General features: G+C 43.0%; 1 protein-coding gene across 1 annotated transcript in view; it reads left to right on the plus strand.

The window, feature by feature from the left end:
* Positions 1 to 13,826, plus strand: part of LOC122792349 (aprataxin and PNK-like factor) — a 679,332-nt gene that overhangs the window by 485,936 nt on the left and 179,570 nt on the right. Inside the window, exon 6 of the mRNA XM_044060142.1 lies at positions 8,158 to 8,309. Coding sequence (XP_043916077.1) covers positions 8,158 to 8,309 — 152 coding nt within the window. The remainder of the gene's footprint in view (positions 1 to 8,157; positions 8,310 to 13,826) is intronic.

Consider the following 13,826-nt stretch of genomic DNA (forward strand, 5'->3'; position numbering starts at 1 on the left):
ACCCTGCAGAGGATATCCCTTGGAGGCGTCTGTGCAAGAGGAAGCACCTAGACTCCCCTTTGGAGTGTTTGATCGAAAGCACTAATTTTGATGAGGGGAAGGGTCCTCCTGATCTCCACCTGAAGATATTTCCTTCGGGGTTATCTTAGAAATTCTGAAACAAAATGATGTCTGGTGTTTACAACCCCTTTCCTTGGAGGAGTCAGTGTACCTGGAGGCATTCGGGACAGGCCCATCTATGTCCTGGGTGACCCCCCCACACCGGACTAGCTCATTTAACTTATCCCCTCCCGGGCTTGGAAGAAGCTTGATACCATTGAGCCCATCCTGAAATGTGCGGACAGATACCTTAGTACCCCCCAGTGACAGCCCTTTTTGGAGTGAAGATGTCCCAGTTTATGCCATTGTGGTGTCAGCAGCAATAAAGAAGGAGCTAGCTGAGTAGAGCTCCACTGTTCATCCCCTGAACAAGGAGTCTTGGGCTTTGGACAGGCATGGGAAGCGCATGTATGCATCAGCCACCTTTACGCTGAAAGCACTGAATTACTTGGCACACTTTACGCGCCTTCAGAGATATCTGATTGAGGAAATATCTACCTCTCTGATGCAGTCACTGACAGAGGTGGACCTCAAGAAGGTTTTTCCCCAACTGACGACTGCGTCCTCAATCGCTGCTTCCTTGATTAGGTTAATTTTCCATCCTGCGGATGGAACCTCACAAGTGGCTGGTTCAGGCATAGCCCTCAGGAGGTATGCCTGGATGAGGCTGTGAGGGGTTTCAGACCCCTTTAAGGTATTTTTCATTAACACCCCCTTTGAAGGCTCCTCCTTGTTTGGTCCATCAGTAAAAGAAACACTTACCCGCAGTAGACAGGAAGGTAAGACTCTATCTGCTGTAGAGTTTAAGCCCCCCCCCCAAAGGACCTTCTCCAGGAACCAACAGAGTGGGAAGAAGATGTGGCTCCATAAATCCCAAGGGTCTTTTCCCGATTTGCAAGATGAATCCTCTTCTAGAGGCAGAGGGAGAAGATTTAATGGTAGATGCCGTCCCAGAGGGAGAGGGATTCCACAAAGTCAGGGCTTCGGAGAACTTTTCTCTGACAGGCTCTTTCAGTGCTCCTGAGCTGCTGCCCAGCTGTTCTACTCTGGAAGCAGTCAGGGGTAGACTTTCGTTACACCCAGAAGCCTGGGCAAACATGACAAACGACACTTGGGTGTTAAATATAATTTCCAGAGGTTACTGTATTCTCTTTTCCTTTCCTCCTCCCAATTCTGAGAAATATCTCCCTGATGTGCCACCCAGTCAGAGGGGAGAGTGCCTTTCAAGAGGTTCAAAAACTTCTAGAAAAAAAGAGTCATCCAGTAGGTTCCAACCGAACAACTAGGATGTGGAACTTATGCTTCTTTTTGGTGCCAAAGAAAACAGGGGATCTTCAACCGATCTTTGATCTGAGCAGTTTGTATTTGTTTGTAAAGAAGTTGAAGTTCTGCATGGTTATGGTACAGTCCATTCTGTTGCTTCTGCATAAGGATGACTGGATGTGCTCTGTAGATCTCCAGGATCTGTACTATCATATCAAAATAGGAACTCCAGGAGATATCTGGGCCAGTCATTACTAACTCAGAGCACTGCCCTTTGGTCTCACCACTGCCCCCACCCGCGGGTGTTCACCAAATGCATGGCAGTGGTTGCAGCTCACCTCCATCTGCAAGGATTCCAGGTATTTACATACGTCAATGATTGGCTCCTAACAGCACCTGCAAGGTATCAACTACTTCAGGCTTTTCAAGTTATGTTGCAATTGTTCAGTTGCCTGGGAATTACAGTGAACATGGAAAAATCCAAAATGACTTCTGTACAAGACATTGAATTCATAGTAACGCTTGTAAACACAATTACACAGGTAGCAGCCCTACCTCCCCAGAGAAAAAGATCCTTGAGACAGCAGGTTCAACTCTTACTAGACACCCCGACACTTCCAACTCAACTGGTCCTCATAGTCGTAGGGTCCATGTCAGTTGCCATTCTTCTGGTCCCCCTAGCCAGGTTCTTCATGTGAGTTCTCCAATGGACCCTAGTGGTCCAGTGGTCTATTTGGTTCCATCAGTTGTCAACTCGAATCAGGCTAACTCCAAATTGCAGGTACCATCTGCAAGTGTGAATCCTTATGGATGATCTCCATCTCAGCAGCCCCTTCATTCTTCCCCCACCTATAGCCACAGTGACCACGGACGCCTACTTGTTGGGGTGGGCGGGCATTTCCAAGGAAAGATGGTCCAAGGCAAGTGGTCCACAACAGAGACCAAATTGCACATAAATGTACTGGAGATGAGGGCAGTCCTTTCCTTCTCACGTTGCAAGCCTTTCAGGACTACATTCCTCTGGGGACAGATGGAATTCTTACAGACACTATGTCAGTGGTTTGGTACCTCAACAAGCAGGGCGCAACCTGTTCATACCCGTTGTGCAGGGAGGCTATGAGGATTTGGAAATGGGTGATTTCTTCAAATCGCTTTCTCATTGTAACGCACATCCCAGGGGAGTCCAACATTTTGGCGGACAGACTGAGCAGATCAGTCTTAAATCCACGAGTGTCCCTGAACCAATCAGTAGCGACTCAAGTATTCAGCCGTTGGGGCAAGCCATGCTGCGACCTTTTTGCCTCTTCCCTAAACAGCAAATGCAGGAAGTACTTCGCTCTGATCCCTCTCTTGGGGGAGTCACCCAGGGGTGCTGTGATCCATGATTGGCCCCCAGGTCTCCTCTGTGCTTATCTCCCGATTCCCCTGATACCCAAACGTCTACAGAAAGCCAGCAGTTTGAAGACCAATCTTATCCTCTTTGCCCCTTACTGGCCTCTTCATGTATGGTTCCCCTTCCTGAGATCTCACAGGAAATATCCTCCATGGATACTGGATCCCAGGCAGGATCTGATTTCCCATCCATTGGCATGCCAGATTCGCAATTTTCAGTCCCTCAAACTGACTGCTTGGTTTGTCCACTTGAGTAATTTTGCAAAAGTCCAGGCTAGCTTTTCCAGTTCGGGAAATTATTCTTGCTTCTCAGAAGTCCTCCATCAAGAAAGTATATCATAGTAAATGGAAGAGATTTTCTATTTTGGCTTTACAGAGGAATATTAACCCTTTTTCTGCTTCAGTCCCAGACATCCTTATGTTTCTCAGCAGTATAACCAATACTTGGAAAAATATGCAGACATATGGGGAGAATATATCCAGACAGTGAACTGAAGGTAGGATTGAACCCTAGAGATTGGAGCTGTGGAAAGACTTCTCAGTACTAGTCCATCATGCTGCACAAGGTCTTAAAAGGGATATGCCACAAGTACTGTGAGAATGTGTCCATAGATTGATTTGTGGGGCCATTTGTAGCCCAGCCAGTAATCCCACCAATTTACCAAGGCATGAATTTAATACCAGACCATAACTTAGTTTCATCCCCTTTCTTTAAGGGCTAGAGGGGCCAGACTGGTGGTGTACTTAAGATTGCTCATTCAGTCATCCAAATTACACATAAAAAGGGTCATAGAGCTGCTCTGCTTTACCTCTAAGGGAGTCTGTTCTGTAAAAGAAGTATTCTCTATGAGTAATATCTATCCTATCAACAGGTTTTATTTATGTTGTTGCATCTGTTTATGCCTCTTGAGTAGGTATTTGGGATAATAGTTTAGTTTTGTAGATGTGTAGGAGATTACCAGATATTTCAAGGCTCTGTAGACAAAGAAAAGATATTCTCTTAGCAGTCTGTAGGAAATGGGAAAGAGTGAGAGTGCTTTATGGAGGTCAGAGGTAACTCAAGGAGGACGGGCTGTTGATATATTTTTTTTTTTGGTGAGGAAACATTGTGGCCTAGTTTGAGGCTGTGGTTCAGTACCACTTGTTAGCATGTGCTGGCCCCTCGTGGGGAATAGATAGGTCATCTGAGGTATTTATGACTGCTCCAAGTTTCCAGTCATTGGCAAACTTCATCAGCCACAGGCCTTTCTTGTCTAATATCAGAGAAGTAGATACCAAAGAGCAGTGGTCCCTGGAACTATTCCTAAATGACACTGCTGGTAGCTACTGTTTTAATTGAGAGTATGCCTGCAACACTTACAGACCGGGTCCTGTCACTGAGGCAGTTTGCTGTACAGGTTAGTAACGTAGGGATTTACATTTAAATATATAACTTATCCAGGATGGCTGAGTATGGAACTGTATCAAAGTCCTTGGTCATGTCCAGGTATGCCTTGTGAACTGATTTATCTGACCCTAATGCCTTAGTGACTTGATAAAAAAGGGTCATGAAGTTTAAGTGGCAGGATCTGCGTTTAACAAACCCAAATTGTTTAGAGTCCAGGGTTTAAATACTGCATATGTACTTGTTTATGGGGTTTATAATGGTGCATTCCATAGCCTTACAGATAAAGTTCATGATACTAATAGTTCTCTACTTGCCCGGGTCAGTCATGGGTCCCTTTTGTGGATTGGGATGACTAGTGCAGTTCTCCATACTTTTGGCATAAATCCATTGGAGACACTGAGACTGAGTAGATAGAATAAGGAGCTAGCCAGGCAGTGTTGATGCTGACAAGAAGACAATCTGGCACATTGTTAGGGCCCATGCCGCTAGGGGGTTTAGCACTGGAGAGAGAGAGAGCACTTAGGGTTTGATTGGAGGTGATATGAGGGGATGGCATAGACATGGTAATATACTGTGATTAAATTGAGGGAGGGATAAAGATTGAGCTGAATTTGCATGTTAATATATTGCAATATCCTCAGAGCTTGAGTTTGTGATGTTATTTCGTATTAACTCAGAGCATCACTCATCGCTGTTTTTTCTTAGGTTCTTGACCTAGCCGAAGAAGACTTTATGGTTATCCTTAGCATGAGTGGTGATTTGCAAGTCATACTTCTTCTTGGAGTAGTTTCTTTTGCTTTAATGTGCTAGGAATTTAACTGGGAAAAGCCGAAAGAAGAAGACGATTATATAGTTTGTTGAGACTGGGGTTCTACCAGATGGCTTTGTTCTTAAAGTTGACTCTGTATTTATACCTCATAGAGACTGAGGCCTCAATACTAACTTAGAGATGGGAGTAGAATATGTCCATGAAAGTTGCATTGTGTGAAGCAGGGCCATCCATGTGAGAAATGTGTTTGAAGTTCATCAGGCCAGCATTTAGTTGAACTACATTTGTCTTGGAGGAGTCTCTGAATATGGAGGGATTTGGAGATGACTCAGGTCTGACAATTAGAGTAAATATTACTGCATGGGAGATGGGTTTTCCTAGGTAGTTACTAGGCTAGTTGTCTAGGGGTTGCAGTCAAGCACTTTCTGGTTAACTGGCTTCTTAAGGTCCCACAGTAAGCAAGTGAAGACTTAGGAAATAGAATGCTGTACAGTGAGAACGGCAGCACACAGCCTTAAGCCTCTGCACTGACTGCATAATGGCCCGATATGACCAGTGATTTAGCAAATGTGCTGAGCACGTGGTGGTGGGGGTTATATTTGTGAGAAGCAAATCTAATATTTTTTAGTTCCTCACTGGAATTTAGACTAGCTGGTGTGTGGATTTGACATTAATGAAATCCACGGATCTCTGCATATACGTCTTTCTGGTGGTGTAAGTTCCTCGTTTACTGGAGGGTTAGCCACCCAAGAGAATAGTATTTGGTTCTTTGGTGACTGATGTCAGTTTAAGATATGCTTCATGGTCTGTTGGTATCACTGAGGGAGTACAGTAGTTGGTTGCTTTGTGGTACTGGGCTTTGTTTATTGTAAGAAGAATGTATATGAGTTCTAGTCATAGTCCTGTTTTATGAGTCTGGAGTTGAAATGGTTATTCAGTAACACAGATACGACCCACCAGCCACAATATCCAATTTAGCACTGGGCCAGAAGGAATAGAGGCATTAAAACCATGCTATTTGGGGTGCTTTCACTGTTCTGAAACAGTGTATCAGTAACTATGGATATGTCAGTGTTTTCAAGGGTTATGAATGCTTATAAGGTATGTAAATATTTGTAGGCTTCTGGGATTGAATAGTGCTGTTTGTATATGATTTTGATTATGGTTGGCTAGTAGGTCATTTGAGGAGATTGTCCTTGCCTAAAAAAGGCACTGTGGTGGAAGAAAAAGCCTTAGTCAAAATTCATAAGCCACAAGGACAGAGAGAGAAGCAGACCAGCCCTAGTGAAGCAAGCGAGGTTGTCAACCATCTCATCCTAAATTAATATATATATATATTGGACCTCCCTAAAGTGACCCCAGTAGTTAAGCCAATAATTAGTCAGTTGTCTTTTGTCTGGATCGCAGCATCTTTCTTGGTGAAGGTAGGATACTGCCCAGTAGCAGTTTTACTCCCTTTGCAGATGCACATTACAGAGCTCCATCATATCCCTGTTCATATGATCCAGGGAGATGTTAATGAAGTCATTCTCACTGATCAGGTCATATGTATGCCTGGGATTTAAAGACTCGAAGACTTTAGTGACATTACATATCCTGGCACTTGAGAGGCAATGCTCCATTACCTTGTCTTTGTTGAGCCTAGTGAATGAAGCTTGTGTGGGTGTCAAGCTCTGGCATCACCTGTAACCAGGAAGTTGTCAGATAAACTAGCTTGGTCTTGTTGCCTTAAGAACGTCTGCATGCTAGTTATTGAACCCTTGTTAGTGTCCATATTTTCTTTTGTGTCAGGAGGTGAAAGTTGGATAGGAGTTGTTGATACTGGGTTGCATGCAGGAAGTACATTTGAGGGATCAGGCTGATGCCTAGTCTTCAGAATCCTAGGAGGCTTTGGTGAAGATATTTTAATGGTATCAGCATATGGCATCTTAAAGTTTGTAATCTGAGGATGTTGCATAGGTGCAGTTCAGAGTAAGGCAGTGTTAAGCTCATTGCATGATGCTGTCTGAGAGGGAGACGGATGCCTCCAGCTGACTAAAGTGCTTACACCTCTCACATTTAGTCTTTAGGGTTTGGAGTACACTTGCTTTGGAGGAGTCTCCACTGGATCAGAGTATGTAGTGCCATTTGGAATAAGTTCTGAGCAAATGATGGGTGTTATTTCTTAGTCTCCTAACACAGCTAAAGAAGAATTTGTAGTTGTCTTTAGCTTTTGATGCTAATCTGAATTCTGGGGGATGCCTTTGTTTTCCAGATGGTGTTTTTCAGGTCCTTCAGTAACTTCTTAATGTTAACCGTAGTTTCAGTTTAACAGCGAGCATGAGGCAGTTCATATATTGCCTCAGGTTGCTGTGTGTGCTACAAGGCTGGTGATAGAAATGGGATCATGTACTGACTTCCCATATTGCCCAGTGCTGTTAGATTTAAAGTAAGTGAAGATCTAAAGAGGGGCTGAGGAACTGTTACAGCTATAGAAGTTAGTTGGACTGGTTTTACATTCAGCATAAGCCTGCGCTGCTCATTGCAACTGGTACTCGGGATGTGCAGATCAGCAAAGCAAAGATGAAGTTCATACAACTCAGGGCATGCAGTTTAGACAAAGCAGAAATGGATAAGCAACTCACTGATGTTATAAGAAGGTACCTTTCCTGTAATATAATAAAAGAAAATTGTATTAGCAAGTACTACCTGCTATGGAAATACCAGCTCCAAACAGTAAATACAAGAGAAGAAAACAAAGAACAAATGAAAAGTAATGTGAGTTCTGAAGGCCAATTGCCCTAAACTACTTTTCATTTGTTCTTTGTTTTCTTCTCTTGTATTTACTGTTTGGAGCTGGTATTTCCATAGCTGTAGTCTGCTAAAATTAAAGATGCTTTGGATCTTTACAAATCTGAAGTGGGATCACCTAGCTGAAAAGGTGGAGAGTGGTATGGGTAGGGAAGTGAAGAGGATAGGTTCACGTCAGAAATGGCAGGGAATTATTTTTGTAGAGAGAGTGCACGATGAAGCCAGAGCATCAGTAAATTCAGTGGGACATGAAGTACAAAATGAGAGGAAATTATGGAAAAATTGTGTTGACAAAAAGGAAAACCTTTGGTCAAGAAATTGGGAGAAATAGCTGCTTAAAAGATTCAATGCATGTTAGAATTATTGATTACCTGCCATAAACTTGTTTATCCTTTTGCAATATTTTATATGTTTCATTGGTATTTTAATTTGTTGTTATGATGTGTTGTATTTGTAGATGAAAGAGCTGGAAGGGGAAAAACAAAAGGAAATGCAGAAGAATCCAAACCAGGAGTAAGTCAGCAAAAGAGAAGGCAGTGGTCTTCCTCAGACAGTGGTGAAGAGGATGAAGAAATACAGCAGCAAATAAAGAAAAGCAGAACAAGTAAGGTAGGCAAAATAAATTGATCTTTAAATCAATGCTAGTCCAAATACATTCAAAAATGAGCAAGTAGACATACTTTATGGTTTACTTTCTTATTTCATGTTTGTGTAATTAAAACAAAATGAATCCATCTGCAAGACTTAAGGTCTGAACTAGTGATATGATGCTGTCGTTTTCATTCTTTCTTCAACCTGTGACTTCGGATCAGAAACTCTGATCTGACTCGGCCACTTTTTTATAGCTTAGGATCCAACTCTCAAGCTCCTCCCTTATCCCATAATGTCCATGTCCTCCCAATTACTTCAGATCTCGTTTGCTGTGCTTCGAGCAAGCTGGGATTTTCTCTCTCAGAACACCTTGTGGGCCATGAGTGATTAAAATAAAACTTTTTATTATCTGCTAGATCTTTTTTGTAGCTTATCACCTTCCTTACCCTTCTACAAACCTTTTTTAGTATTTTCAGGTTTCTTTGCTAGGTCTTCAGATAGTTGTATACCTTCTGGTATTTCTTTCCCTGCCATTGTAGTTTTCCTTTCTCTTTATTATAAAAAAAAAAAAACTTTTCTCTTAAAACCTTTTATTTTGTTTTTGTAATCAGATTGCACTATGGCTGACAAACCTGACAAGCCTGTTGGGTTCAAAAATATTAACTTCTTGTGGGCACAAGATCCTTCAGTCTGATCCCCACAGGGGGTGCAGTTACTATTTAGGGCCCAGTCATTTGGACGTATCCTGTGATATTTGTTCAGGCTTCAATTCCTGTGCTCTGCTGGAATGCCGAAATAAACTTATCCTTAAGGGTCTTCTTCCTCCGTCTACTTCTTTTGCTGGTCCATCTTGAGAATCAGGGGCTCAATCCCCTACTAGGAACCACAAGGAGAAAAGGAAGCATAGAAAATGTGCCCCTGCCCAGTCTCCTCCTAAAAGGGTTATTTCTGCGCCACCAGCTAAGACTCTCAAACTGACAGATCTGAGACCCTCGGCTTCGACACAAACTTTATTGCTGCCTCCTCGGTGCTGGATCCCTAGTCCCTTCCTAGAGGCTTGTCTCGACTATGAGTTCTCCCTTTCTCTAAGGAACACTGAATAAGTTGTCAAGACCTCCCTCTGCATTTTCCTCTGTCAGATCTTCCCAGAGCCTTTCTGAAGCTGAGTTGGACAGGATCATGAGGAAATTCTTCAGGATGCAGATACAGACGGGGGTTTTGCCTGCTCCATCCCCCACTGGATCCATGAGCCACCCTACCTGTTTGCCTTTCATTTCTCCTCCAGAATCTCAGGGCAGTTTTTCCTGTATAACCAGGGGAATAATTTATGCAATTAGGTGTTCCTGCGAATACTTTTGTATCGGGGAAAGTAGAAGTTTAAGTGAAAGGATAAAAGAACATGTCAGGGACATTAAAATAACAAAATTATAAGCCCTGTAGCAGAACATTTTAATAAAATACATTCAGGAAATATAAGTAGTTTAAAAGTAACAGTTTTGGAACAGGTTTTACAACAATTTGCTAGTGAAGGTATGCTTAAGCTAAGGAAAAAATAATCCATTTTTATTATTAAATATAATACAATGCAACCTAGTGGGTTAAATAAAGAATGTAACTGGCAAAGTTTTATTTAAAGACTGTTTTAGCTTTAAGAGATTTTTATTATGTGTAATTTGTGCAATATCAGTAATTGATTAATTGGAATCAACTTTGTTATATATAGGAAGCATTAAGAGAATGTGTTTTACTCTGTAAAGGCTGTTTTTGGCCGAGGCGCTAGGTGATTTTATGGTGGAATTTATTATCTACTATTCATTGTGGAATAAATAGAAAATTATTTATTGAAAAAACAAGGTGTCACTGGTTTTCTGGTACGTGGTATCAAAGGTGAATACACCCTTCACTTGCTAGATGTTCATAGACAGCTGTGGATTTATTTAGACAGAACAAAATCTTTCAGAAAAACTGATCAGCTTTTTGTCTCCTCCAGTGTTAGAAGGGGAAGGCCAGTATCCAAACTCACTTTGTCTAAATGGATCACAGACTGCATTTCTCATGAGTATTTTGCTAAGGGAGTACTTCAACCTAGTCATGTTAAAGCTCATTCTGCTAGATCTATGTCTACATCTCAAGCCTTCTGGTACAGAGTTCCATTAGAGGACATTTGTGCACCTGCTACGTGGTCAAACTCCCATACCTTTGTCACACATTGCAAGTTAGATATTGTGTCTAGCGGTATGGCTACCTTTGGCTCCACAGTGCTTACGGAATATCCTTCCACGAGGGCCACTCAGGATCCACTGTAGCTGGGGACTCTGTCCCACAGGTTGAGGAACTAATGAAAATTGTAACATCCGATAAAGAAGTTATGTAAATAACATAACATTCCATCTGTGTTGTCCATTTTCATTATTCCTCAGCCTTCCCCTCTCCATCCCCCTGTCCCTTCTGGGAAGATTTGCGGAGGTGTTCTAGGAGCCACTGTTCGTTTGAGTTCCTGATTCTACTACTGTCTATCTTAGGATCGTTCTCTTTCCGTAATTTTATGTATTTGCTTATACAGCTGCAGCAAACTCGATCTGAGGTAATTGGGAAGACTGGAATTATGAGTAAGGGTGGAGCTGAGAGTCAGATCGTAAACTAAAAAAAGTGTCTGAGTTGGATCCGAAGTTCAGATCCAAACTCACAGGTTGAGGAAGAATGAAAATGGACAACATAGATGAAATGTTATGGTAAGTACATAACTTATTTTTTTTTTATTATTAGGGTATACTTACATTACAATACTGAAACATTTGATGTGTGTTGCTTTAGTACAGTTCAGCACGATCAACAATGATTAGTATGATTTAAGGAGAGCAGCATTTGCTTTGTTGGTGTACACTTGTAGAGTATGTAGAAGCTGTATTATAAATCATAATCAAGGAATTTTATAAAATATCACAAAATGGGCCTGAAGGTTTCAGCCTTTGATCTCTACTCAGTCCACAACAGGTTTATAACAGACACCTAATGGCAAGACAGAATATTAGATATTCTGTAGTCCTTCATTCTTACATATGAGTTCGGAGCTGATCCTCGGCTGCGACTCGGCCGATTTCAAAGCTCAAAGTCTCTTATTTGGCTCGTGGCAAGGTAGGTGTCCCATAGTGCACTAGTAAGAATCCCCAGATCTGGTTTGCCACGTGTACAAGTTCAGAAGTGCTTCTTGCTTGGCCGTGGCTAAGTTGCATATTTTTCATTATTATTGTAGCTTTATTGATATTTCTTCACATAAGATAGCTGAGTTTACTTAGTCTTAGTAATATTTTTTTTGTACCTAGTAAATAGTGTGTTTTGATAAATTTACGTAGTTATTGTTGAGAACTTGTTGGCCATTCTAGGCCCATTTTTAGTTCTCTGAGCGGTATCCTTCTGTGTGCTAGTTTTTTCACATAGTTCCTATTAGAGTAGGTCCGCGTTTGGTTTAGGATCTTGTTTTTTTCTAGTTTTCAATAGTATAGTATATTGTGTGCAGTGACGTTTACTATTATTGACTAGTTTTTGTCTGCTGTTTTGAATTTACTATTTGTGCTTTTCTGACTTAGCTTATTTCCTGTTTCCGCAGCTAGGTCCATTTAAGTTAGAGGACCTAGTCCTCTGTTTAACTTTCTGGCGTTTTTTTTCCTCAACAGGGCTAGGCCCGTTTAAGGTAGAGGACCTTGTCCTCTGTTGTTTACTCTTCTGTGTGAGTTAGTTTAGTGGGGCTAGGCCCGTTTAAGTTAGAGGACCTAGCCCTCGGTTGTATTTTGTGTGTAGCTTTCTTAAAGGGCGAGGCCCGTTTAAGTTAGAAGACCTTGCCCTCTGAAGGAATCCAAAGATGATAAACCTTCGGGTTTTAAAAAGTGCCTTAAATGCTCCCAAAAAATGTCGATTACTAATGGGCACAGTAATTGTGTTTACTGCCTCGGAGCCATTCACCTACAGGAAACTTGTTCTTTCTGTCACTCCTTCAGCGCCAGAGTTCTCCAAGAAAGAAAGAACAAATTAATACTGAAAGGTGTCCCTAAGCCTTCCTTTGAGGAGGACTTAGCCAGCTCGTCTTCATCCTCCAAGTCTCACTCATCAAAGAAAGAGAAGGTCAAGTCGGCCAAGAGGCATTCTCCGGCACCGACTTTTTTGTCTGAACCTCCTCAGAAAACTTTAAAATTGGATAAGCCTTCTACCTCTTCGGCTCCACTGTCCTCTGAGCCGGTCGAGGTTATCGATGTTGTCACTGCAGTGTTGGCCCCAAGTCTTTCGGAGCCGACTACTGAGAAATTGCATCAGAGCCAGTCCAGAGAGCTATTGCCGGTCTCCCCAACTTTACAATCTCCCATTTTACAGATCTAGGTCACCTACCCTGTCATCCAGATCCTCCAAGAGCCTTTCGGAAGAAGATGTAGAGAGAGCAGTGCTTAGACTTTTGAAGTTGTCTGCTTTACCCAAATTGTTGCTGGCTCTGACCCAGTTGGTTCTGAAACCATCTAAGACCATTCTTCTGTTGTGGTTCCTCCTCTGAGCCATGTTGGTCCTTCGGAGCCGGAGATTTTGGTGCCGCTTGTTGTGGAACCCTCGGTTCCAGCTCCCCTTGTGGCTGTCTTGGAGCTGAGTTCCGCTCTGACATCTTCGGCGCCGTCCTTGGTGTGTAGGAGCCAAAGCTCACCAGTCGGCCCCAACAGGGACGCTTGGACCCAACCCTCTTCGGTGCCGAGCCTACCTCTCGGTGCATCAGTCAGGTTGAGCTTGGACCCTACATCCATCTCGGAGACGATTGCTTTGGAGCCGAGGATTACCTCCATTTCCTTGGAACCGGAGCTGTCTTCTGAGCCAGAGAGATCTGCATTCGAGATGTTGAAGAGCATGCTGTCCCAGTCGTCAGCTCCGCACAAGGGTACCGATACTCTTCCCCCTCAAGCACCGACCTCGGTCTCAGCACCATCTCTCTCGCTCTCTCTCTTGATAGCAGAGACCTGCAGCTTCAGGAGCCCTCATTGGGTGGCCCCCAGTCTTCTGAGACCTCCCCAGAATACCCTTCTGAGGAGCCCCCTCGGATGAGGACATGCAAGAGGAAGCATGTAGACTCCCCGGATGAGTCCATTACCTCAGACACTGATCTCGAGGAGTCAGATGAGTCCCCTAGGTCATCCTCTGATGATATCTCCTTTGTAGATATCATAGATCCTGAAGCAGAGAGACAGCTGGTCCACTGTCACCCCTTCTGATGAGGAGTCAGTGTACCTGAAGGCTTTCGGGTCTCAAACTTCAGCCTCTTGGGTGTCTCCACCCTTTGATGAACTCCTGGACCTAGTTACTCAAAAGGTGTGGGAAACTCCTGATGCCATGGGACCAGTCCCCAGAAGACCCAACAAATTTCTTTCGGCCCCCAAAGAGAAAGTTTTTGACCAAAGGTGTGCCTGTAGATACCATGGTGGTGGCGGCGGCAGCAGCCAATAAGAAGGAACTAGCGGAGACTTCTACATCTGTCCATCCACTGAGCAAGGAGTCTCGAACGAT

The sequence above is a fragment of the Protopterus annectens genome, chromosome 1.part2 (genome assembly GCF_019279795.1).
Source record: "Protopterus annectens isolate FY-2018-M chromosome 1.part2, PAN1.0, whole genome shotgun sequence".
Taxonomy (NCBI): Eukaryota; Metazoa; Chordata; order Ceratodontiformes; family Protopteridae; genus Protopterus; species Protopterus annectens.